A 26,039-nucleotide genomic window follows, 5' to 3' on the forward strand; every position below is an offset into this window, starting at 1 on the left:
AGCAGGACTCATATGCCCTTGGAAGTGATTCAGAACAAAGCTAATACCTACTCCCATGGAAACCCTCCAAACCGTGAAGACACGAACAAGCCCAGGACTTGGTTCTTTTGGCTAAACGCCCTCATATTCTTCAGGGGCCCTCAGCATTCTGGTCAAGCTACTTTGTCCCACGTTCCCATGTTGAGTGTACCCTCAACAGTACAAGGAAAGGCAGGACCTCACTCACTCATAGCACATACACCTCTCTGCTCTTTCAGAAGCTATAACACACTATTTCTTCCTACTGCAATCACTACTAGTCAATCCTTGAGGTATTTTTAAGATATTTTGTTGCAAATATCAAGGGGGAGAAATATGAGAAATTATAAAGTACTTTCTTTAATACTTTATCTAGAATAACATGTCCCTTTTGCCAAAAAAAAGTCTATCAATCCCTTTCCCTTAAAATAAGAAGAATTAACCAATACAGACAAGAGGTCATCCAAACAGAAACAGTCCATCACTATATATTCAAGTTTTCTAAATTAAAAGTCATTAAAAATAAGTAAGTAAACTTGACTTACTTGCTCTTTTATGCTGTCACCAGTAAACATATACTTCATGTGATACAGGAAGTCACAGATGGGGTCCATGTAATTTAAATGGGTGCTACACTGGTCTACATTCAGCAGCATGTCATAAAATGCCACACCAATCTATTTAACAAATAATGTAAAATTATTTATAAGGTCAAAAGTAGCTATATAATTTAGTTTAATGCAGCTGGGTTCCACTGTTCAAATTAAATCAGTAACAACCTGGGAGATGTGGTTATGGTAGAGAACTCCAAATATGTATCTATTCAGCTCATTTAATACCTAGTATTTACTATGTAGTAAATCGGCCTTAGCAATAGTTACTACACAGACTATACCAGTACACATCTATAATTCAGAAATAAAAATATATATGTCACAGACTGTACATGTCTCTATGCAAACAGCCAACAGGACACAGCCTCCATTTATAAGGGAATCCACGTGCTACAAAACCCATGTGCCTCCGATACAAGTTAAATAACATTTCTCGGGACCAGCAGTTAGCGTAATGGCTATGTCACTGAACTGCCATGTAGTTGACCGCGGTTCGCATCCCGGACCCGGTGGCATAAAACTCATGCCGGGCACATGTGCGTGCATGCCCAAGATCCCGAGAGGAGAATGGAGAAGGGGTTGCGGCGTGGCCATCCCCCCTACGGAGTGATTTCTTGCTCTCTGTCTCTCTGTCTCTGTCTGTATGGCGAGCACATGTGCCCTATAGCAGAAAACCTCTCTAAAAAATAAATAAATAAATAAATAAATAAATAAATAAATAAATAAATAAATAAATAAATAAATAAATAAATAAATAAATAAATAAATAAATAAATAAATAAATAAATAAATAAATAAATAAATAAATGACATTTCTCTTTACAACTTAGCAAATTCTCTTAAAACTAAGAAATAAACAACTCCCTTTCTAGAAACCACCTCTAAAATTTTGGGATTAATTGCACTATCAGGACTCTTGCAGATTGTCCTCTCTTAGCCTCATTTGGAATTTCATGTTTTTAAAGTCCTATTCCTGGTTCATTTTCTTTTTCTCTATATCTTGCTAGAAGTCACTGATTTCATCCATTCTTGTGATTTTAACTCATTCTTCTATAGATTCTCAGATGCACTTCTCCATCTTTAACTTTCTTCTCAATCTTGGTGGGTATTTCTCCCTGCATATCCAATTTGATATATCCCATATCAAATTCATTATAGGTAAACTAAGTTCACTTAAATTGCTCTGAGATCTTACTAAACTGTTTTTAATGCTAATGATTGTGATCTGAAGTTTGAAAAGTGGTAAAGAAATTTAAATACAACTCTTTTTTGGAGGGGAGAGGTTTTTGCTATAGGGCGCGTGCACTTGCCAGAAAGACAGAGAGACCGAGAGACAGAAAGCGAGAAATCATTCCCCAGAGGGATGGCCACACTGCAATCCCTTCTCCTCTGTTCTCCTCTTGGGATCTTGGGCAGGCATACACACATGCCTGGTGTGAGTTTAAGCCACTGTGTCTGGAAACCACAGTTGGCTACACTATTTCTTCCTACTGCAATCACTACTAGTCAATCCTTGAGGTATTTTTAAGATATTTTGTTGCAAATATCAAGGGGGAGAAATATGAGAAATTATAAAGTACTTTCTTTAATACTTTATCTAGAATAACATGTCCCTTTTGCCAAAAAAAAGTCTATCAATCCCTTTCCCTTAAAATAAGAAGAATTAACCAATACAGACAAGAGGTCATCCAAACAGAAACAGTCCATCACTATATATTCAAGTTTTCTAAATTAAAAGTCATTAAAAATAAGTAAGTAAACTTGACTTACTTGCTCTTTTATGCTGTCACCAGTAAACATATACTTCATGTGATACAGGAAGTCACAGATGGGGTCCATGTAATTTAAATGGGTGCTACACTGGTCTACATTCAGCAGCATGTCATAAAATGCCACACCAATCTATTTAACAAATAATGTAAAATTATTTATAAGGTCAAAAGTAGCTATATAATTTAGTTTAATGCAGCTGGGTTCCACTGTTCAAATTAAATCAGTAACAACCTGGGAGATGTGGTTATGGTAGAGAACTCAAAATATGTATCTAGAACTCCAAATATGTATCTATTCAGCTCATTTAATACCTAGTATTTACTATGTAGTAAATCGGCCTTAGCAATAGTTACTACACAGACTATACCAGTACACATCTATAATTCAGAAATAAAAATATATATGTCACAGACTGTACATGTCTCTATGCAAACAGCCAACAGGACACAGCCTCCATTTATAAGGGAATCCACGTGCTACAAAACCCATGTGCCTCCGATACAAGTTAAATAACATTTCTCGGGACCAGCAGTTAGCGTAATGGCTATTTCCCTGAACTGCCATGTAGTTGACCGCGGTTCGCATCCCGGACCCGGTGGCATAAAACTCATGCCGGGCACATGTGCGTGCATGCCCAAGATCCCGAGAGGAGAATGGAGAAGGGGTTGCGGCGTGGCCATCCCCCCTACGGAGTGATTTCTTGCTCTCTGTCTCTCTGTCTCTGTCTGTATGGCGAGCACATGTGCCCTATAGCAGAAAACCTCTCTAAAAAATAAATAAATAAATAAATAAATAAATAAATGACATTTCTCTTTACAACTTAGCAAATTCTCTTAAAACTAAGAAATAAACAACTCCCTTTCTAGAAACCACCTCTAAAATTTTGGGATTAATTGCACTATCAGGACTCTTGCAGATTGTCCTCTCTTAGCCTCATTTGGAATTTCATGTTTTTAAAGTCCTATTCCTGGTTCATTTTCTTTTTCTCTATATCTTGCTAGAAGTCACTGATTTCATCCATTCTTGTGATTTTAACTCATTCTTCTATAGATTCTCAGATGCACTTCTCCATCTTTAACTTTCTTCTCAATCTTGGTGGGTATTTCTCCCTGCATATCCAATTTGATATATCCCATATCAAATTCATTATAGGTAAACTAAGTTCACTTAAATTGCTCTGAGATCTTACTAAACTGTTTTTAATGCTAATGATTGTGATCTGAAGTTTGAAAAGTGGTAAAGAAATTTAAATACAACTCTTTTTTGGAGGGGAGAGGTTTTTGCTATAGGGCGCGTGCACTTGCCAGAAAGACAGAGAGACCGAGAGACAGAAAGCGAGAAATCATTCCCCAGAGGGATGGCCACACTGCAATCCCTTCTCCTCTGTTCTCCTCTTGGGATCTTGGGCAGGCATACACACATGCCTGGTGTGAGTTTAAGCCACTGTGTCTGGAAACCACAGTTGGCTACATGGGAGTCCAATGACATAGCCTAATTACTCCAACTGCTGGTCCCAAAACTTAAATACATCTTTCAGAACTCAATCTTAACACAGAAAGCCCACATTGTCTTTTACCTCTATCATACATCGAGTTCTCTCCTGTTGAAATCTTTGTAAAAATGGGCCTACAAGATGGTATACATAAAGCAACTGGAATTCAGTCTTCACCAAAGGAAGAAGTACCTCAGTAAGAAATCTAGAATTTGAAGATAAAAATCTCTCATGAGTTGAAATAAGGTAAATTGTTTGAATTTTGTTAGTATAGTATTTATCACCATGTACATTTAAAAAAATATTACTTTAAATTTTGGTAAAAATAACATTTCTAACTAATTTAACATCATTCACTGGCTCTTACTTTTTCATTTGATTGACTAATGAAATAAATTACTTCAGATTTAGGAGTTTTCCTAAGACATTCTGAATGATGGAAGGTAAACTATCTGAAATAAAAAGGCAATAGTTAATCTATAAATGCCATGCCTTTCTCAAGAAATGTGAATCTACTTAATACCAATTTTTTTGGTCAAGAAAAATAATCAGTTCAAAAGGCATCTTCTGGGATACATTCTGGAGCAAGTATGCATTTGGCTAACCTCCTGAAACTAATGGAAAACTATATAGCAGATTATTAATTGTTTCCCCCCTAACAATTCTGAAATAAAAGAGGCTTTCTGATTAACCAAAAACTACTTAAACATCCTTACTTTGCAATTGTTCTAATAAATGAGATTTATACCTCATCTGTTAGTGTGATTTTAAAAATTAAAAAAAGCCAAATTTCTTTTTAAAAATCTTAATACTTACTTTGGAATGAGAGAAAGCTGCCCAATGCTAGAATGGTGCCACACGGCATGTGCTAGGGCTAGTGTATAGCTGCAGCTCATCTCAGAGTAGGACTGATGACAAGCGGTGAAGTCAAAGAGGCGGAAGGGATAGCCAACCCACTCTGTTTCAGATGTCAGGCTGGGACTGCTGATAACACCCACGATGCGATCATGAAGGACAATCCAGTATGGCTCCTTTAAAACCAAAGGAAAGCCTGGTGAGAAATATCACTCAAACAGGAGTTGACTTCAAGTCTAAAATAACAGTGCTTTCTTATTCTTTAAAGTTTTCACTTAAATAGCTTGTGACTATGCAATGGAGATTTTGAATACCTCTGGGTGGCTTTGTAATTGGTCAAATTAAGTCAATAACAACTTGGGAGACATGTCTGTGAGATAAAGAACTCCATGTATGTGTCTGTTCAGCTCATTTAATACCCAACATTTGCCAAGTAGTAAACTGACCTTCTAAATAGTTACTATATAGATAACACCAGAACACATACATAATTCAAAAATAAATACATGTATTTTTTGGAGTGTCTAAAGAAGAATGATTCATAGAGGTGCATAATCAAACAAGTTTGGAGAGCACTGGGCTAGTCAACACTACTCAAAGATATCACAACAGGAAACTGTGTGGAAGTCAGGGCAGGTGGACTTCCGTGAACTGAGGAAGTCAGGCAAGACTTCACTGTGGAAGGACGATTTAACTAACAAAGACTTTAGAGAAGGCTTTAGAGAAGGTGCTAGAAGGAAGAAGGGCTCTGACACGTCTTATTCACCAACATATCAGAAGTACCTCAAAAATGTCTCAGCAAGCATTATTGGCATAAGTAAAAGGCTCCAGGTACATACAGGCTAAATGGCTAAAAAGCAGATGGGATTTGATGTTAAAACTAAGATTGGATAGGTAAGGTGGTATCAGAGGATGTGGAGACCTGTAAGTGAGATAGATACATTTCAATCTTATGTAGAAAGGCCAAAAATAAAAGTTACAATAGATTTTTTTAATTGTCAGAGGGGGGAGGGAGTAGGGACAGAGAAAGAGGAGAAAGAAAGAATGCACCCTCCAATGGAGTATGGTCATGCTGCAATCCTTTTTCCTCCATTTCTCCATCCTGCCAAGATTTGGGGCACAAATGCCCCATGTGTTTTTCAAGTAGCTGCGGTTCAAACTGGGGTTGGCCATATGGGATTCAGCTTTCTATACCCAGCACTTAAATGCTACACTATGGGACTGGTTCTATTACAGATTTTTTCAAAAAGGAGTAATAATAGTAAAGACTTAAAAAATACAAAATACTACAAATTAATACAAAATTAACTTGTAAGATGTTCTTGCATGATGCATCCTATGTGTAATGTGTATCTTTCTCTTTTGGCTGACAGGGAATGGCTAGCTATATTTCACCATTAAGTACAAATTACAATTATTGACTCACTGGTAGGGCAGTGATGATCAAACCAATTGCATTCATCCATGCTGTAATGTTCTCTCTTGGCACTAAAGGTTGACTGCAAGTAAGGGAAAAAAAAGAAAGAATACAAGTGTGAAATTATAAAAGCGTTGTATATGGTTGACAATGAATCTTATTTTTGAGAACATACATAATTCAGAGAACTGACAACCTATTTGCTGCAATAAAACTAAGGATTGGGCTGTTTTTTATTAAAGACTATTATGACTTATTTATATATCTTCCTCAATCTTTATCCCCTACTTTGAGATCTTGAAAGACTGTCCTTAGTGCCATGCTAACACTGTTCCTAATCTAAATATCAAACAGCTGAGAGTATAAATATGAACAAACCCAGATCTTCATCCCATTACATTAATTTTACAGAGACAAGACCTTTAGTAGACCAGGATATAGCTATTATCTGAGATGATGCACTGGCCTTGGAACAATGGGTCTGTTTAATAACTTCAAACAAAATACCATGCTCTTTACACACACACATACACACACACACACACACACACACAAGACTTGTACCATGGGATACATACCTTTTCAGAACAACGTTCAGAAGGGCATTACCAACATCGCCACCTGAAACTGCCAAGGCCATGAGCTCCACACATGTAACATGCAGAGCATGGGCAGCTGGGTTGGGAAACTCATTGAATCTCCAGTCGCAATTTGGGAAGGGGCCAGGAGATTTGCCCGCCATGGGTGCAGACAGTTAAAGCAGTAACGATTCGGTTATTCAGAGATTAATGACTCACATTTGTATAGTGCTCTACAGTTTTCAAAATGTCTCACATGTAAGTATCTCATATAATTAACAATGTATCTGATTATAATCTGCCAAGAAGTTATTTATCTATAGTCAGAAAGATTAAGAGACAACACAAATGCAAAACAAATAAATTTAACATGACTAACATGAATTGATAGTAACTATCTGACTGATCATAAGGCATAAATAGCTGACTTCACAGGTGGGTCTTTACAACGTGATTTATAAAAGCTACAAATGCAACCACGGTAATCCTAGGCTTCCTCAGCTTATTCCTTTAGTAGTTATAGGGTATTAATATAATAATTGCTTTCTAACAAGTCATATATTTACTTTAGGATATAAACTCTGTGCAGGAAATTAAGCCATGCTCATTTATGTAAAACTTCTCTATCTAGTAAATAGTAGTACAATATATAGACATTAAACATACAGTAGCATGAAATAAAACAAATATTAGCATAGCAGCCTTTCCATTAAAATTTTTTTAAAGTTGTGTTATTGTCTATCATTTATTTATTTATTTATGTATTTACGTATGTATATATGTATGTATTTATTTATTTATTTTTGAGAGATTTTTGCTACAGGGTGTGTGCACTTGCTAGAGAGGCAGAGAGACAGAATGTGAAAAATGACCAATACCCCTGTCCGGGGATGATCATGCTGCAATTCCTTCTCCATTCATTATCCTCTCAGGATTTTGGAAAAGCACGCACACATGCCCAGAGTAAGTTTTAAGCCACCAGATCCAGGACTTGAATTGTGGTTGACCATATGGGAGTCCACTGACGTAACCTTTTTGACATCTGCTGGTCCCTTGTGTATTATTTAAAGCCTCAATATTCTCCAATAGCAATCAGATGCATATACTATAATATACAGTATATTTATTTAGGAAGAGGACTTTTTCCTTTGAAACTAATCACCATACCATGTTTTTTAATATAAATTTTAATGGAGAGAATTTCAGCCTAACTGGCATGATGCTGCCAATTTAAGATTTTAAAACATTTACAGAGGTAAAAATAAAAATAATCCTTAAAAAATCTGGAGCCTTAAATATATAAAAATATTACCTTGAAAAGAAAAAAATATGTTCTCCGAAGTAAAGATACTGACATTTCTGGAAAGTTGGAAAATGACAACAAAAGGATATTGTCTACTAGCCTGCCAATCAATCTGCAGTAGTAGGAGTCATCCGGGACCCAAGGATTGTCTTCCCGTGCATTCATAGCACACTTCAGGTAAGTGTCACTTAGACACCAGCCCTGTGGTCGATTATCCTTGAGCGAGCCAATGATTGCATGGACGAGTTTTCGTTTGAGATATGCACGATCTCGCAGGTGCATTTCATAGTAGTGTAGGGTATTATATAGGTAAGTCACTGGACGATCTGCCAAGAAGAAAATGATTCACCACAATGTTTAGTTGGTTACTGACAAATGTAAAAAACTTATCTTCTGTGTTCAAGACTACTGAAAAACAGCCTAGACTATGAAACTATTTCACACATGGGCAATTGCATACAATGAAATTATTTTTTTTCTTTTTATAATTTTGCCATAAGACATGTGCACTTGCTGGAGACATAGAGTAAGAAATCATTCCCTAGGGGAGATGGCCATGCTGCAGTCTCTTCTCCTCCACTCTCCTCTCAGGATTGTGGGTATGTACGCACACGTGCCTGGCATATCATCAAGTCAACGAGTCTGGGATTTGAATAGTGGAGTCGGCCATGTGAGGTCCAGCCCCTTAACCACCCTGCCACCTGCTGGCCCCTATAATGAATATTTATAATCTTAGGAAAGGCAGGAAGTTTCTAATAATACATTTTTATTTAAGGATGTTCATACTCTGAGCTAGCAATTTTACTTCTAGAAAGTTATCTTACAAAATCAATACCTAGCAAGGAATATCATTCCGACCCTGTTTACACAAGCAAAAGATTAGAAACAGCCTAAATAGTCTGAAATAAGACACTGGTAAAGTAAATCATGGCATGTATGAAGCACCTCTTCAGATACAGATTAGATACAAACGATTAACCCTAACACACGAAAAAGGTGGGTGAAAAACAAGGTATAAGAGAATATGTTAATTATATTTTATCTGAGTTAAAAAAAAAAAGTCCAGGAGGAGAAATAAGAAAGCGGTGACAGTGGATGCCCGACTAGGTGGAGAACTGGAAGGGGACTAACAGCTTTTCACTGTATACCTCTTGTACCAGGTACGTATCTTACCTAATCCAAAAGAAAAATGTCTTTAAAGAAATGCTCACCTGACCTTCATGCCTATTTCCAACTATGCAACTCATAGTTTTACTTTGGAAAAAGATAGCCTTAGATTAATGACTAAGAACCTCCCAGACAAACATGCTTAGTCCCCATGATGGCTGCTCCAGGACCTTTATGCTTCTGTCACTGTTCCCATCATCCTCCACTTACAGTGCTTACAATGTAAGAGTTTTCTTTCTTCCAATATTCTGCCCATAACTAGCCAATCAAATCTTGTTCCTTCTTCCTTAACCATTTGCCCTTTCTTTCCCATTCTCAATGCTAACCCTTTCTGTTTAGATACTAACCGTACATACTTCTCAGCCTGGCGTTCAAGGTGTTCAATCTATACTCAGGTACAATTTCTTTTTCCAGCCTATTTTTAAAATTCCCTGATAAGAATTTTCAGTTGAGTCCAGCAAGATAATTTTTCTTCAAATATGCCTTGCTTTGTCTGCCTCTGAGATTTTCATAGACCATCCCTTTGGCCTAGGATGTTCTTTTTTTTTTTTTTTTTTTTTCTGGTTATGCAATTCATATGTATCACAGTACACATTCTATCCATCCAGGAAGTCTGCCAAGATCCATTTAGTTTACAGCAGCAACACCCTGCTCTAACTCAAATTTTTATTCATATTTTATATTTTTATTTCATATTTATAGATATCATCCCATAGTTTTTAATCCTCAAAACACTTTTAGAAGAACTGAAATAAAACCTTTAGAACCACTGTTACCACATTGTCATGCCTAGCCTACCTTTGTTCATAAAGGTATTAGGTGGAATTAAAATTCGGAGCAGCTCACCATGAAATTTGTATAAGCCTCCTAGGTGATCCAGTAGAGTCTCTAGTGATTTGGATACTGGAAGCAGCTCTAAAAATCTGTGGATTACTATGTCAAATACCGGAAGGAATCGGAGACACACATTTCCAAAATAGATGGGAAGATAGGGAGACTGGATCTGGACAGGAGGATCAACCTGCTCTGCCAGGCCCTCAAAGTACAGCTTCTCTGGATATTTCTGTGGAAGGGAAGAGATGGTAACTATATAGAGCATCTTTTTCTGTTTTCCTAAAAGAGCAGAATAACACTTAACATATTATTTAGGCATTTATACTTTTATAAGGAAACATTTTAAGTTATACTTTATCATACCATACTTCTTTAGTACTCACACTACTAAAATACTGGAGTCTGAATCTATTCTTACAGAAACTCCTTGACCTTGAAGATATTTAGAGAGTTAACTTATTTCTATGCAGATCAGACAGAAAACAGTAGAACCACACAGAAGACAGACAAATCAATTAGCCAAAAGCCAATATATTAGGCTTTAAAAGGAATATTTGGAACACAGTTAGAATTTGTACCTTGTGATAATTCATGTGCTTGGTATGCCAGTCGTTCTGTAGCCAGTGCTCCGGGGAATTTTCCTTCACAAAGTCACTTACTCGATTTCTAAAATCATTTGGTTTGAGTAACAGCAACTGAATTATGAAATAACAAACCTGGGCTTCATTTCCTTCATGACTACGCATGGCCTTTGGAGAACAGAAAAATTCTATGAAAATGTCTAACCTGTGCAAAGGCATGTGCTTTTGAGTCTCTAAATTTTAATACAGTAAAATCTCACTACCATTAGAATTTCTTTAGATGTTTAATCTACCCCAAACCAACTGTGCAGTATTCTCCAAACATATGTGACCCTTTCTTGCCTATTTTTGACTCACCATTCTTTCAATTTGTAATGTCCACCTTTAATTTTTCATAATTTAACCTGCTCTTCAGGACCTCTCGCCTTCGTAGATGTGATCTCTCACTGTTTCCTAGCAATAGTTTTCCTGTATCTCTATTTTATCCTTATTTACTGAATTATGCACTTACCTTATTTCCCCTACTCTATTATAATTGCGTTTGTATCTATGCTACACAGTGAACGAGTTTACTGTTAATGAGCTATGCAAACACAAATATCACCACCGTAGTATTTTCTTTTTCATTTTTCTTTTTTTTTTTTTTTTTAATTTAGAATTTTTTAGTCTGGTTCAGTGTTACTCCTCAAAATTTTGCCTGAAAATGAAGTCAGGAGAAAAAACACTTGGTGGATGTCGGGTGGCTACAAGAAACAATCAGTTATGGCCATGACTACTAAAATGTACAGAAATGGTAATACTAGCAAAGAAATACAGTGACTTCTTACTACTTCCTGTCACTTGTGGGAGTCTTTGAGAATCAGCTCAATGTCTAGTTACTAGTACTTTGAGAGTATCACAAAACCAGGGCCAAATATGTTTTATTAACTTCTGTGCAGTCCATGCACAGGACATAGTAGGTATTCAGTACATACTTACTTACTGAAAGAAGAAGTTGAGAGATTTCTAGTTAATTATAAAAGTGATAATAATGCTTAAGTACAGTTTAAGCCATTAATCGCTACAAAGCAATATAGAGTAGATCAGCACAAGATCTATCAGTCACACACCTTCATACAAAAGTGAACCAGAAAGTTTAGAAACATATTTACTCTTACCAGGCAGAGAATTAATCTGTCCAATGTAACAATGTTGTACTTCCATACCATGTCATTAAGAATTTCTATGCATTTATTGAGCTGCTGACCCCCTGCTGACGTAGAGAACTCATAAACCAGGAAATCTGCAAATGTTCTCACATGGGCTACCAAGGCCCTGGCTCCAATTCTCTCTAATACTCTGGAAGGCAGAGGGTAAAAAATAAACTGTATTATTGTATGGGTATAGTGATTTGCCAAATGGAATGTAAATCCAGATTTTTGGCTTACCTATAGCCAATCTGATTAATATGATCTGTTTCCAGGAGCATTTTCCAGAGAAGACAAAGGAAGAGAGGAGGAGAGCCTTGCATGGAAAAGTGGGTAATGATGTCATTTTCGTTGCTCATTGATTTCCACTTCCTATACTCCTCCTCCACATTTTTCTTCAGATTAAAACGACTTTCTTGAGGTACATTATTTTGTTTGAAGAATGCCTAGAGGAAGACCAGACGTTTATTTCATTGCTTATAGCAAAAAGAACACTGGATATAAAGTTAAGAAAGCAGGTCTAGACTTGATTCTGACATTCACTAGGTGATCTTGAGCAAATCAGTAATTAAGGCCTGAATTTCTCTATCTAGAAAATATGTAGGCTTGACTAGATTAACTCTAAAATCCCTTTCCTAGGTTCCCAAACAGAAATCCTTAACCAGTCTGAGTTCAAAGGTTTTTCACCCATCTGCTGATATTTCTGCAAACTATAAAGGGAAAAAAAATTAAAATGCATGCATCCTTTGGTTACAGACTTCAGTGTTTCTGTAAGGGAAATCCATTATGATAGCCCGGTGACGGGATCCCAGAGTGGATCCCAGATCTGCAGTATCAGTACCTCCTGGGTATTACACCAAATGAAAACTTGCATGCCCTCTCCAAGATCTACTTCATCAGAGTTTTTTGGCTGGACCCAGTAATCAGTATCTTATTTAGCAAGCCCTCCATGTGATGCTGTGAAGTTTGAGAAACACTGCTCCACCCCTGCTTGAAGTTAAGGCAAGTGGATTCTCACTAGGCTTTAAATTTTCTCTGAAAAGTAAAAGACAGATGAGGTTTACCTCTCCCCATATTACAAAAACCAGATTTATATTTGTGTGTGTGTGTGATTAAAATAACAACAACAAAAAATAGTTAAGAATAACATATGTGCACTCTGCTAAGCTCTATGCAATTTTATTTCTCTTCATTTAACTTCTGAGATAGAAAGGATTTTTCAGGTATACGTTAATAATTCCCATGAGTTTCTAAAACTGTCAACTATTTTTTCTTTTCTTTTTTATTGCTAGAGGGCACATGTGCTCATCAGACAGAAGAGAGGCAGAAAAAAAGAGGGAGAAAGCACTCATAGACATGCTACAATCCCTTTTCCTCTAGTTCTCTGTTTTGTCAGGATTTGAAGCATGCATGCCCATCTGTCGAGCACGTTTTTCAGGTTGCCAGGGCCAAGATTTTAACTGCAGTTGACCATGTAGGATATGACTCCCTTCACTACTAGGCTATGCTACTGGCCTTAAAATTGTTAACTATTAAGATGAAATGACTATAATTAAGTGTTTAGAAACTTCTCCAGTCCAATAGTTGGACAAGGAAACACTCAAGTAATTTTGGAAATAATACTAAATATTAAAATAATAAATAAATAAATGTATGTTAATATTCTTCTACTGTCACCAAGACTCTAACACTCAAGAAAAACACTGTGAAAGGCAAGAAGGATTTCATGTGTAATTCGATACGTAATTAAAGACCAACTTACCTGTAGTGGGCCTGGAAAACAGCTCAGGGTATGGGAAGCCCAATTATGAGGAGTAAAATTCATGATGGTCTGAAGTATGTCTTTACACCATGTTCCCTGAATTGAATCAGAGCCTGTGAAAAAATCTAAACACAAACAAGTACATGTAATCCAGATATAAACAACCATGAACACAGCTCATGAAAGATACTGTAAGAAAGTCAAAAACAATTATATACATAGAGAATTTCACTGCAGTGTATTCACTGTTGAGTCGTTTTCAGTTTAAGACCTGCATTTTCCTAGTTTATGAGTAATGTAGGTAATCACACTAGTGAATATAAGCATAATTATTAAAAAGATGACAAAAAGACATTTAGATTTTCTCTTTCCTTTTTTTTTTTTAGGTTACAGAGTACCAATATACACAGTAGCACAGGTCTACCCCATGTGCTTCATTTAGTTCACTCTGACAACGATTTACTAGTACTTTATGAAACCAAATAAAAGAATTTAAAAAGTAGACATCTTTTCTGGTGACTGAAGCAACTATACATTACAGGTATAAATTCCTAAATCAGAAGATTTATTTATATAAAACAATATAGTTTAAGTTTACATAAATGTATTTTAGGCTTCTAACTTTAATGACTATTTTGTTAAAATAGCAGTTCTTAAAATGTGGTCTGTAGACCTCGAGAGTTCTTGATATCCTTTCAAAGATTAAATGAGGTCAAAGCTACTTAAATAATAACACTGAGATACCACCGGCTTATTATGTTGGATACATACATTGGGGGTACAAAAGCAATGATGGAGAAACTGCTGACCCTCAGCACAAATCAAACAGTGGGTGGCCTCGGATCATCCTAATCCTAATAGTATTTCATTTCTCACGTGTGGTCTCAGTGGAAAAAAACCTAAGTGCCAGTTTCCCTTCAGAACATTGTTGATAAAACAGTAAAAATGATTAAATCTTGACCCTTAAGTATACCTATTTTTAATACTCAGTGTGGCAAAATGGAATGCACAAAGTGTTCCAAAATATGTTGGTGTCTTAAGGAAAAGTACTTATGCAACTGAGCACTGAGTTAAATTAACTGCTTTTTTTTTTCCCCCATGGAATTCCAATCTTACTTGAATTTCTGACAGAAAACTACTTTTATTCAGACTTAGGCATTTAGCAGACATTTTTCTGAAAATTAATAAAAATGAGACTGTCACTTAAAGGAAAACAAATGACAATATCTTTCACCAATGATAAAGTTTGACCTTTCAAGTACAAATTAGAATTTTGAAAACTTATATCTACCACCATTAGAATTGGTAGCTTCCCAAAATATGAGGCTTTTCTAGTGAAATTTGTAGTGATAATAACAAGCGTAATTTTCTGATACTATAAAATGAAAGTGTCAACATTTATTTGATATTCATAACTCAATGAACCAATATAGTTCAAATGAGCAACTCATGAAGTTACAGAATATGCACACATTGAAAAATTCATTAAATGTACAAAATGGGTGGATTATAATATAATAAAGTACAAGAAGTTCACTGATAGGATTTTGGATTCCACATTTAACTTTTAAGAAACTCCCATTTGTCGAATTTTAGTGTGATATCAAAGAATATTCATAATTATCTGAAAAGCCTATTCAAATATTCTTCCTCTTCTAACCTCATATCTTTGTGAGGCCATTTCTTCACTAACTTCAACTAAGATAGTATTTAAATAGCGCAGGCGACTAAATATAGAAGCAGATATGTGAACCCGGCTATCTTCCTTTATAGCAGACATTAGAAAGAGGCAAAAATACAAAAGAATAACTCCTCATTAAAATTTTGTTTTCAAAAATAAGCTTCTATTTATTTAATTTTATTTGTTATTATTATTTAATTTGCTATAGGGCACATGTGCTCCCCAGGGAGAGACAGACAGACACAGAAGGAAAGTGAGAAACCCAGTTGCCAGGTCTGAGACTTTGAACTATGGCAGTTGGCCGTGTGGGATTCAGTCACCTTAACCTCCATGCCAATTACTGGCCCCAATAACTGGTGTTTCTTTAAGCTGCTATTCTCACAGACCAGGAGAATCACAGCACACTTGGACTTGTCTGTTTTGTTGGCGGTCACGTATTTGGTGTACCTGTTACGTGAGTTGCTCTAGCTAAGGTCAGTATCAAGGCTCGGTTCAGTTCTTCGGATTCTGCTGACAGCACTGTTTTAGGATCACTGAGGAAGCGTGTGAACTGCGGCTGCACCTCCGAGCTGCCTAATGCTGTGATGAGCCTGAGTGCGGTGCTCTCAACACTAGAAGATGGGAGAAAAAAAGTGTGAAATAGTCGCGTATAAAATTCAGAATTATGGAGTTAAATCTAATTCTAGATTGATTACAATGAAAGAGCATGCAAACTATGATTTTCCTCCCTTAATTAAAATAAAACCTCTTTTGTGTGAAAAGGAACATTTCTTTAAGAAACCCAAGGTGCTACCCTTCATAGTGAAAAGTATCTGACATTTTTACACGTTTGAAAGATTGATTTTAGCCTATAGGACTAAAACACTTCACTTGGATATACAACATTTCAAAAATTGCATTTTGCGGGAACCAGCAGTTGGCGTAATGGCTATGTCGCTGGACTCCCACGTAGTCGACCGCGGTTTGCATCCTGGACCTGGTGGCTTAAAACTCACGCCTGGCGCGGGTGCGTGAGTGCCCAAGATCCCGAGAGGAGAATGGAGGAGAAGGGATTGCGGCGTGACCATTCCCCCTAGGGAGTGATTTCTCACTTTGTATCTCTATGTCTCTCTCTGTCTGTCTGGTGAATGCACGCGCCGTATAGCAAAAATCTCTCCAAAAAAAAAAAATTACATTTTGCATCTGAAATGTATTTTCATTTACAGTAAAATCAAAATGATATTCTACTTTGACCATAATCTGAAGTATATTTATGTCCAGCATTCTACAGGGCTAAACTAGGACATAATAAAAACCTTAGAAGTATGGATTTTCAGTTCAAAGACCCAAAAGCGAGGATTCAATTATTTTAATCAGCCTATATTTAAAAAGCTGAGTACTCCTATATAAACAAAATATAAGTAGAGTTGTTTTATGACAAGTGAAGAAAAATTAAAAGGTAAAGGAACGAAGTTCTCTATTTCTAACAAAGCTTCTAATAGATCTGATGGAAAGAGACTTTGATGAGCTCACCAAAGATGGAGTTGGTTCTGGTTAGTTTGTGCAACTGCAGCCAGAGTATGAAGGTGACTGAGGAGCTGAACTCGGTAATGAGGCTGAATGTGGTGCATCCTATAGCTGAACATCTCGAGGAGTGTATGTAAGATCCCCCATGCATGAGACTTGAAAACAGTTGGCAAAAGCTGACCTGTGGAAACAAGACAGTTTAAAGAATTAATTCTTAAAATCTATGCATTAAAAGGACTTTAAAGAAAGTCATATTCATTAAAATTTAGTAAAAATTTGATTGTGAAAATACACACAAATATATACACAAATATTCTCCGCACTGTCTACTTTAATAGTAAGGGGAAAAAAATCCAGATCCTGGGCCAGTCAGTGGTATGGTAGTTAAGGTGACTGGATCCCACACAGCCAACAGCATGGTTTGAGTCCCGGACCCAGTGGTTTGGAAAACATGCTGGGTACCTGTGTTTGTATGAAAAATCCCAAGAGAAGAACAGAGAAGGGACTGTGGTGTGGCCAAGCCCCCTGGGGGAAGTGATTTCTCATTTTCCTTCTCTCTCTCTCTACCTTTTTCTGGCAAGTGCTCATATCCTATGGCAAACAAAAAAATAAATCCAGATCCTAACTATAAAACTGAGTTTGTTTTTCTTCCCCTGGAATTTGACAAATATATTCAAGTTCATCGGGACAAATAAAATGAGACAAGATACATATATAAAAAGAATTCTACTCGTTCTCACTTCTCAGCTGTCTTTTTAATTATTTTTAGAAAGTTAACATTCTCAACTTTCTCAAGTATGAGGCTCATTTTTTTTTTCTTGAGATTTTTGTTACAGGTTGCCTGTTCCCACCAGAGAGAGAAACAGAGAGACAGAGACAGAAAGCAAGAAATCATTCCACCAGGGTGGATGGCCACACTGCAATCTCGTCTTCATTTTTCCTCTCAGGGTTTTGGGTATGCATGCACACACACCCGGTGTGAGTTCTGAGCCGCTGGGTTTAGGACTCAAACCGCGGTTGACTACGTGGGAGTCCAGCGATGTAACTATTACATCATTTGCTAGTTCCTGAAGTTCACTTTTTTCAATCTTTACCAAGATACACACATACACACACACACACACACACACACAGAGTTACCTTCCACAGGGTCTCACCATACCATGATCCTCCCTCCCAGCATTTCAGCTGGCCACAATCATGGAGCACTGACATTTTGGTGGCCTAAGATCCAAACCCAGGGTTTCCCTTATGGCTCAAGCACTGTCCCACTATGTATACCACCATGGCTGAGCCAAGGTTCACTTTTTAATACAAAAAATTGTATCATGTTTGCTATGCTCTCCTCCTTCCCAAGAAAGTTTTAATTGATTTTCCATTATCTGGGAAGAAGAGTTACGGTGATTAAAAGTAAAATTATACTGTATTAGTGTAAAATGAAAACCACTGCAAATCAGAAAAACACTTTCATACTAGAAAATATCTACTCTCTGAACTGAATAACTAATAGACATTAATACATGTCTTTAGCAACGGAGGGAAACCTCTCTATTAACAGTCAGACTTAGGACTCATCAGAAGACAACATGGCTGCTTAGGACAAAATCCATTTGAATGAGGACAGAGACTCCATCTACCCTGCTCACTGCACCCCTAACACCTAGCATATTACCCTTTCTCATCATTTTGCTTAAAAACCCAGCCCACTCTTCTGACCCTCACATTTCCTCCTATCCCTATTTTTTGCAGTATTTTTCTGTGTAACATGCATCCCCTGACAAACTGCGTGTCTCATTTATTTGCTTTATTGTCTGCCCCCCTCATTAACAATAGAAGCTCCAAGTGGCGGTGACACGTTCACTGTGTATCCCCAGCACCTAGAATACCTGTTGAATTAGTAAATGGGTTACTGGTTATAAACAGCAGAAAGTCCTCTCTTACTGATAAATCCTTTGATGCCCAAAGATTCTATTTCCATATAGACCAATAAACGACTGTAAGTTTCCACTAGGGCTGGAGCCAAGGCCACACTGGACTTTGCATGAGCAAGTTTTATCACCCTGGTTGCAATGCTGTGAATAAGGCTGAGAAGAAAAAAGGAAAGAAAACAAAAATCTATATTTTTGCCATAAATACAGAAGTTACTTATAGCTACCTCTGTATGAACCATACACAGAACTTAAATCATTCAGATGGAGCTAATTCATTCAATGTATTTCAGTTGTATAAGATAGTTGGAAACAATGCACTGCACAATCTGAGACTAATTCTGGTTCCTATCGTGCTTTCAACTCACATCTGGATCTCTCCACTCATGGAAAAACAAATGTTGAGTACAACTCATAAGTGTACGCTTGCATGATTTTAGTCTGTTTTTCTTTTTTAAATAGGTAACCAAATGTATTTGAAAATGGACTAACTTTTGTCACAGAATTACTCAAATCACTAAAATGTTAGGTTCTAACAGGGCTTCACTCAAGTCTGTCATTCATCCAAGTAAAGGACACACATGATTTTTTTAGTGTTCACTATTTGAAAACAAAACAATACAAAACAAAACCATGGCTTTCCTAGAATGGATAGTCATCTGAAGTTCCACATGCGCAGAAAAAAAGAATGTTTAAATATGAATCAGTACTTCAGGCTGAGAGACTAGAAATAAACATCTGTAATTCTAGCTCTTCTCAAGAATTTTTGGAAAATCTAGCTACACTGGTCTGCATTCTTACACACAGAAGTTGATGAGCCCCATGTGCCTCAGGAGGCACAGTGGCCTGGCCTCCTGTGAGCCAGTGCCAGGCTTCAGTCATCGATGTCCTCACTCTGTCTCCTCAGGGCACTTGAGGTTCCAGAATCACACCCAATAGGGTCTTTTTTGACTTTTAGAAACCATAATATCAATTTGAAAAGTACCAATATGTGTCATCAATGCAGCAAAAGTCATACCACTTTCATATTCCTGGACCCAGTTATTCTACTTTCAGCACATTATTTAATGAAAATGTAATTATGAATGAGTGCAAAGATAGCCATAAGACAGTTTTCATAGCTATCTTTACAACAGCGACAACTTCGGTGTCCAACAAAGTGGAATTGGCTTATGCAGTCACACTAAGAATTTCTTTGTAGTAATTTAAAAAAAAAAGGTTTTGAAGAACACTGAACCTGAAGAGGTGTTTGACTGATTATTATGAGGAAAGGGTTATAAAATATCATTTTGGTACAGACCCATTTTTGTCAAATCAAAACAACTCATTTGCCAGCTCCAGAGCCTAAGCCTAAGTGGTTAAGGGAGCTAGGTCCCACATGGACAATCATGGTTTGAATCCTGGCCCCAGTTACTTGAAAAATATGTTGGGAACATGTCTGTATATGTCCAAAATCTTGACAGATGAAGAAATGGAGGAGAAGGGACTGCAGTGTGACCATGACCCACTGAGGGATGCTTGTCTCCTCCCCCCAATTTGTCTAACAAATGCATGTGCTCTCTGGAAATATTTAAAAAATTACAAAACCATAAATTCATATACTTATTCACAGGGAATATTTTATAATGCTTATCTCCCATGGAAATAAGATTATGGTAAATATTTTGTTTAGGCTTATTTATATATTCTAGAATTCATATGATAATAATATTAATTTACAGAACAAATCAAATCTAATTACTTTTAAAAAATATACCTGGCCATAAATATTTACTATATACATATAAAATCATGAAATCTAGGTTTATAATATATTGATATCGAGTCCCTGACATAGGGACAAGTAAGTAAAAAGAACATACCTCATTTTGGCATGAACTGTCAATGAATCTAAGAGGTTCATAGGTAAGGGAGTAATAGACCCTGATGCCAAGCAGTTCGTTCCAGGCAGAGGTACCCTCATAATTCCATTTCCATAAATAGTTTCCACCAGAGCTCCCATGGGTAATGTAAAGCATTCTGAATTTGTAGAGTATGCATTACACAACAGGGCAATCTTGTAGTCATTCATCTGTAAGCTTTTATTTCTCAGACTCTGTTGTAGGAACCTAAAAATTCACATTCCATTAAATTAAAAAAAAATGCAAGTAATTTCTATAAAGTTCATTTGCATTGTTTCAGAAGTTCAATTTTCTACAACTATCTATTAATACAGGTTGAATACCTCTCATCCAAAATGCTTAGAACCAGAAGTACTTCAGATTTCAGAGTTTGAAACATCTGTGTATCATTTGCTACCCTCCTCAGGGGTGATTCCTCATTTTCCCTTTTTCTATCTCTGTCTCTCTGGTGTCTGTATATACCCTAAGGCAACATCTCCCCCCAAAACACACAAACAAAAAACTTTGGGGGCAGGTGGCATGATGGTTAAGGCACTGGACTCCCACATGATCAAGAGTGGTTCGAGATCTGGCAGCTTGTTCTCTCCTTTTCCCTCTCTCTTTCTGGTGAGTACATGTGCCCCATAGCAAATTAAATAATAATAATAATAATAAATAAAATTCAATAAATTCTTAAAAAAAAAAAAAAGGACAGCTGAATGAAATATGAACACTCACTACTCTACAGTCTCCTATGAAGAGATTTGGCAGTCCTTTTCAGAAGCTCTAGATGGAGTTCAGCTATTCCTAACACCCTAGACTGACACACAGTTTTAACTAGGAGTGGCATCTTGGACTCATCACAGCTTTGGAAGCGATTTAAGGGAGCATGCCAGCTGGACCTGTTATACAAATCGCAGCACCAGCAGAGTGAGAGATACATACTTCAGTCAGATGATGGTCAGGTTCTAAGCACTTGAGAAATTCTGAAACATTTTCACGTTACTAAAAATACGCTTTGATAAAAGTAATAACTAAGATATAACACGTAAAAATAAAGACCAGCCTTGAAAATAAAAAAATTTAAACCTATACATATAGGCAGGAATCAGTCAGTCTTCTTGTTTTCTGATGCAGGTACTGGTCAGTTTCTCTTGTTATGATATATACGTGAATATTCACCCTTACCTCCAGTGGTTGTGAGGAGATTTCTCAGCTTCACACAAATATCAGGGCCAATCTTGATCTACCACCTAGTGTTTATTATTTAACTGTCAAACAACAAATAACTTACTCATGGTGAAGATTTAGGGAATGAGGTATTGGAATCTGCAGCTTGGAATTGTCATTCTGAGCTTTCCTATTGAGATGAATCCAAATACATGTCATTGCAAAGGCATGTGTTGACTGAGGTTTGTTAATATCAGGAACCGGGATACACTGAAAAGATAATGATTTACATATTAGATGAAACAGCAGGATTAAATAATGATATGTATGTGGGGGGGGGGGGCTTCAAAAGTTCATGGAAAATCCATATTATGAAAAATATCTTGCGGGACCAACAGTTAGCGTAATGGCTATGTCACTGGACTCCCATGTAGTTGACCATGGTTCAAGTCCCGGACCTGGTGGCGTGCACGCACGTCGGGCACATGTGCGTGCGTGCCCAAGATCCCGAGAGGAGAATGGAGGAGAAGTGATTGCGGCGTGGCCATCCCCCTTGGGGGTTGATTTCTCGCTTTCTGTCTCTCTGTCTCTGTCTGGTGAGCGCACGTGCCCTATGGCAAAAACCTCTCCAAAAAAAAAAAAGAAAAAAATCTTGCATGAATTAAAAAAGTTTTGCACCAATATAAATTAATATTTTAATTTCATCTTCCACAAATTTTTGAAATTCCTCCATATTTTAGTACATCATTTCTGATAAATTACCTTTCTAAAACAGTCTCTTAATTTAGCCTCAATGGTTCTTTAAGTATTCAATAATACAAATCAGAAGGTTCTAACAATCATAAAGTTCTGAGACTACTACAAGACTTTTTTTTCCAGTTGCCAAAAGATACATACTTTCACCAGAGAGAAAAAGCACTTCTCAATAGGGTGTCGTCACACTGCAATTCCTTTACTGCAATTCTGTGCTGTCAAGATTTGGGGTACATGTGTATGTGCACACACAAACACCCCTGGTATGTCTTTCTAGACATCAGGGCCATGACTTAACTGCAGTTGGCCATGTGGGATCTGGCTCCCTTAACCAGTAGCCTGTAGTGTTAGTTCTGTGATATTTTACTTGTCATATTTTTATTTTCCATGTAAGCAACAGAAATTCACAAGTACCTAGTCAAGGTTTCTGACCAACACAGAGCATTCTCAAACAAAAAACATTTAAAAATTTTATTTAAAAAACTTCATTATTAAATCTTACATTTTAAATGTGATAAATACACCAAAAGCATATAGAATTTCTAAGACCAATATAAATATGCTTTTAAATAAATATTTAATTTTAATTAACAAGTAATCATTTTAATTATTGTGGGGGTATATGATTTTATAGTACAAGAATACAGCAGGTCATTACACATTCAGGGTATTTATTCAGGTATTTATTATTTATTATAATTAGCACACCCATCAACCATTTGCCATTATTTGTGTTAGGAGCATTCAAAATCCTTCCTGTAAGCTAGAGTTCAGATCCAAAGCAAATTGTTGCCATTTATATTCTTCCCACTGTATCTTCTAATCTATCTAATCTTCTAATCTAGACATTCTTACCTATCCGTGACTTTACTTCTGTCAATTGGCATTTCCCTATTCCTGCCCCTCTCCCACCATGCCAGCTTCCAGAAGTCATTCCTTATTCTTCTCTCTCTATGAGGTCATGTTTTCAACTTTCACATCGTATGTGCTTTCCATAAACACATTAAAATCAAAGAAATATGCAATCTGAATGACTATCACTAAGCATACTGAATACAGATGGGCACAATGCTATGAATGTCTGGAATTTGCTTTAAAACTGTCCAGCAATATGACTGAAGCTGGAGCAGACTGTGCTATTAAGACCCTGTTGTGTGTGCCCAGTCTATTTCTCTCCTTTTCTCTCTAGCTTGTGAGAGAAAGAAGAAAAGAAACTTAAAAATAAATAAAACTGTCCAGCAATAACAAAAAAGATAAGGAGGAAGGATGAAATAAGGACATATCTTGGTGACAGGAATACATGGGTTTACCTTTCTATTTGCTCTACTATTTGTGGGTCCTTAACATTTTCCATAATAAAATGTTTCTAAAAAATGGCAATTATCAAGATATAATCACATTTTATTCAATCGTTATATAATGAAACACTTGAGATTGGGTACTTTTTACAACTGTAGACCTACTTAGAATATAGAGAAAGAGCTGCTATACTATATATTCAATTGTAATTTAGAAAAAAAAAAACTTTACAAATAATCTAGCTCAATGTCTTCATTTTACATATGAGTAAACTAATATCAAAAGATACTGAATGCCCATCCCATAATCATGGTCAACTGGAGAACTGGGAAAAGAACTCATTCAAAGCCAGCACTCACAAAATTGTGGTAAAATACTTAAATATTAATTAAGACATAATTCACTGATCATATTGTTAACTATTCAGTAAAACTTACCTCTTTTTCTGGATACAGCAAGTCAAAGAGCTTCATAACAGGCAGAAAATCAGCTAGTGCATTTTTCTGAATACTTCCAGAAATGAATTGCAAGAGAACCCACATCAGATGATCTCTGCCTTTAATCAGTCCTCGCCCTGCTAACTGTAAAAGATGTTTAAATATACATGTATACACAGTTACTCTATAATGTACATGGAGAAAGCTTTTGGGTTTTTTGTTTTTTGTTTATAAACAAGTGGAGAAACTCTGGTTTCTGCTCTCAGAAAGTTAGCATTTAACTTTGGTACTTAGTAATTACTTAATTTCAATTCAAGACAAACCACACAAAATCTAATATGCTGAATATAATTAAATTGATCATGTCTGCATGAGAATCACCTTAGTATGGAATCATTCTTTTTTTTTGTTTTTTCCCATTTGCCAGAGGGCACATGTACTCTCCAGAGAGAGACAGCGAGGGAAGGTGAGAAAGCACCACCTATGAGAAATGCTTATGCCACAATCTCTTCTTGTCCCTTTTTCCTTCCTTCAAATCTTGGGCATGCACACACAAGCACCTGGAATGTTTCTCAAGCCACTGGGCCCAAGACTCAAACCATGCAGTTGGTCATGTAGGATGCAGCGGCTTTAGCTATCATGCCATGGGCTGGCCCTAGTATGGGATAATTCTTTAAAACATCTTATCAATGCATAAGGAATAATTTTATTATGCCAACAAGATTTAAAAATTTTTTGTTAAACCTCAAGAACTGGTTATTATAAAATAAAACCTGCTTTCTTATAAATTGCAACATTAGCAAAGGAGAAATAGTGAATGAAAGGATTTTAAAAACTTTCAGGAAGAAATACCCCACATATAATTCACCTGTAGAGATGTTAGACACAATAACATTTATTTTATTCCCACTCAACTGCTCAAAAACTTGGCGACTGAAACCAACTCTTCCCCTAAATGTACCCTTCCATGTGTCTCCCTTTGTTGGCATCATGGTTCTATCCTATTCTATACCAAGCAGAAACAGTGAGCAAGCCTTGACTCCGTTACTCCCTCTGTTATCTGTCCACCACTTAGTTCTGTTTAATCTCCTCACCACAGCTGGTTGGTATCTGGCTCCTCCTCTCTGTCCTGGTTTAAGCCTTCAGTATCTTTTATCTAGTTCATTGCAAGATCTCCTTCACTCATTTCCTTGCCTCTGGTTTTACCCTATCCATCTCTGTAACACCATCTTCCTCTTTGTAGCCACTAAAAGTAATCTGACCAACTTGTATGTGATAAAATTATTCCCAATCTCATTGCCTCCAAAAATAAATTTAAACCGAGAACAAACAAATGGCCCTATAAAATCACCCCAGTCTACCCTTGCTTTCCTGCCTTCCTCATCTCACCAAAATCTTTATATTTTTCTTTACAGTTCTCACACGTCTCTATTCCTTTCTAAATAATGATCTTATCGCTAGAGAAACTTTCTCCTATTTTCTCTTGGCAAATTTCTATTTGTTCAAGTATTAGCCTAAATGGCTCTTTGGCAGACCCGTTCTTGTTGTCTTTGATAGGGACTACTGTCTTCCAATTTACTGCAGGGAAACATGCTTCCATTACAGTTATTATATTCCATCAAATTATTTATACAAACATCTTCCCCTCCAGTGAGGGGTTCACTGAAGGTACCACAGTACCTTTTATTTTATATTCCACGGTCTTTGCACTGTGAATATGTAGAATTAATGACTGAATCCAGTTTTTAAAGTAACAAGGAAATGAATAGTTACAGTATAAAAGCACTGAACGAGACAGAAATCA

At 36.6% G+C, this 26,039-nt stretch overlaps 1 protein-coding gene across 2 annotated transcripts in view; it reads right to left on the reverse strand.

Annotated features, from left to right (window-relative positions):
* MED23 (mediator complex subunit 23) overlaps positions 1 to 26,039 on the reverse strand; it is a 48,839-nt gene that overhangs the window by 2,226 nt on the left and 20,574 nt on the right. For both annotated transcript variants that reach the window (XM_006144299.3, XM_006144298.3), the window contains 17 exons: positions 24,236 to 24,379; positions 21,871 to 22,016; positions 20,559 to 20,804; positions 18,710 to 18,852; positions 16,775 to 16,949; positions 15,710 to 15,873; positions 13,582 to 13,706; positions 12,060 to 12,265; positions 11,790 to 11,970; positions 10,630 to 10,800; positions 10,064 to 10,280; positions 8,140 to 8,376; positions 6,748 to 6,913; positions 6,179 to 6,251; positions 4,714 to 4,928; positions 3,982 to 4,102; positions 2,403 to 2,534 (listed from right to left, as the gene is read on the reverse strand). In XM_006144299.3, coding sequence (XP_006144361.1) covers positions 2,403 to 2,534; positions 3,982 to 4,102; positions 4,714 to 4,928; positions 6,179 to 6,251; positions 6,748 to 6,913; positions 8,140 to 8,376; positions 10,064 to 10,280; positions 10,630 to 10,800; positions 11,790 to 11,970; positions 12,060 to 12,265; positions 13,582 to 13,706; positions 15,710 to 15,873; positions 16,775 to 16,949; positions 18,710 to 18,852; positions 20,559 to 20,804; positions 21,871 to 22,016; positions 24,236 to 24,379 — 2,862 coding nt within the window. The remainder of the gene's footprint in view (positions 1 to 2,402; positions 2,535 to 3,981; positions 4,103 to 4,713; positions 4,929 to 6,178; positions 6,252 to 6,747; positions 6,914 to 8,139; positions 8,377 to 10,063; positions 10,281 to 10,629; positions 10,801 to 11,789; positions 11,971 to 12,059; positions 12,266 to 13,581; positions 13,707 to 15,709; positions 15,874 to 16,774; positions 16,950 to 18,709; positions 18,853 to 20,558; positions 20,805 to 21,870; positions 22,017 to 24,235; positions 24,380 to 26,039) is intronic.

The sequence above is a fragment of the Tupaia chinensis genome, unplaced genomic scaffold (assembly GCF_000334495.1).
Source record: "Tupaia chinensis unplaced genomic scaffold, TupChi_1.0 Scaffold000117_2, whole genome shotgun sequence".
Taxonomy (NCBI): Eukaryota; Metazoa; Chordata; class Mammalia; order Scandentia; family Tupaiidae; genus Tupaia; species Tupaia belangeri.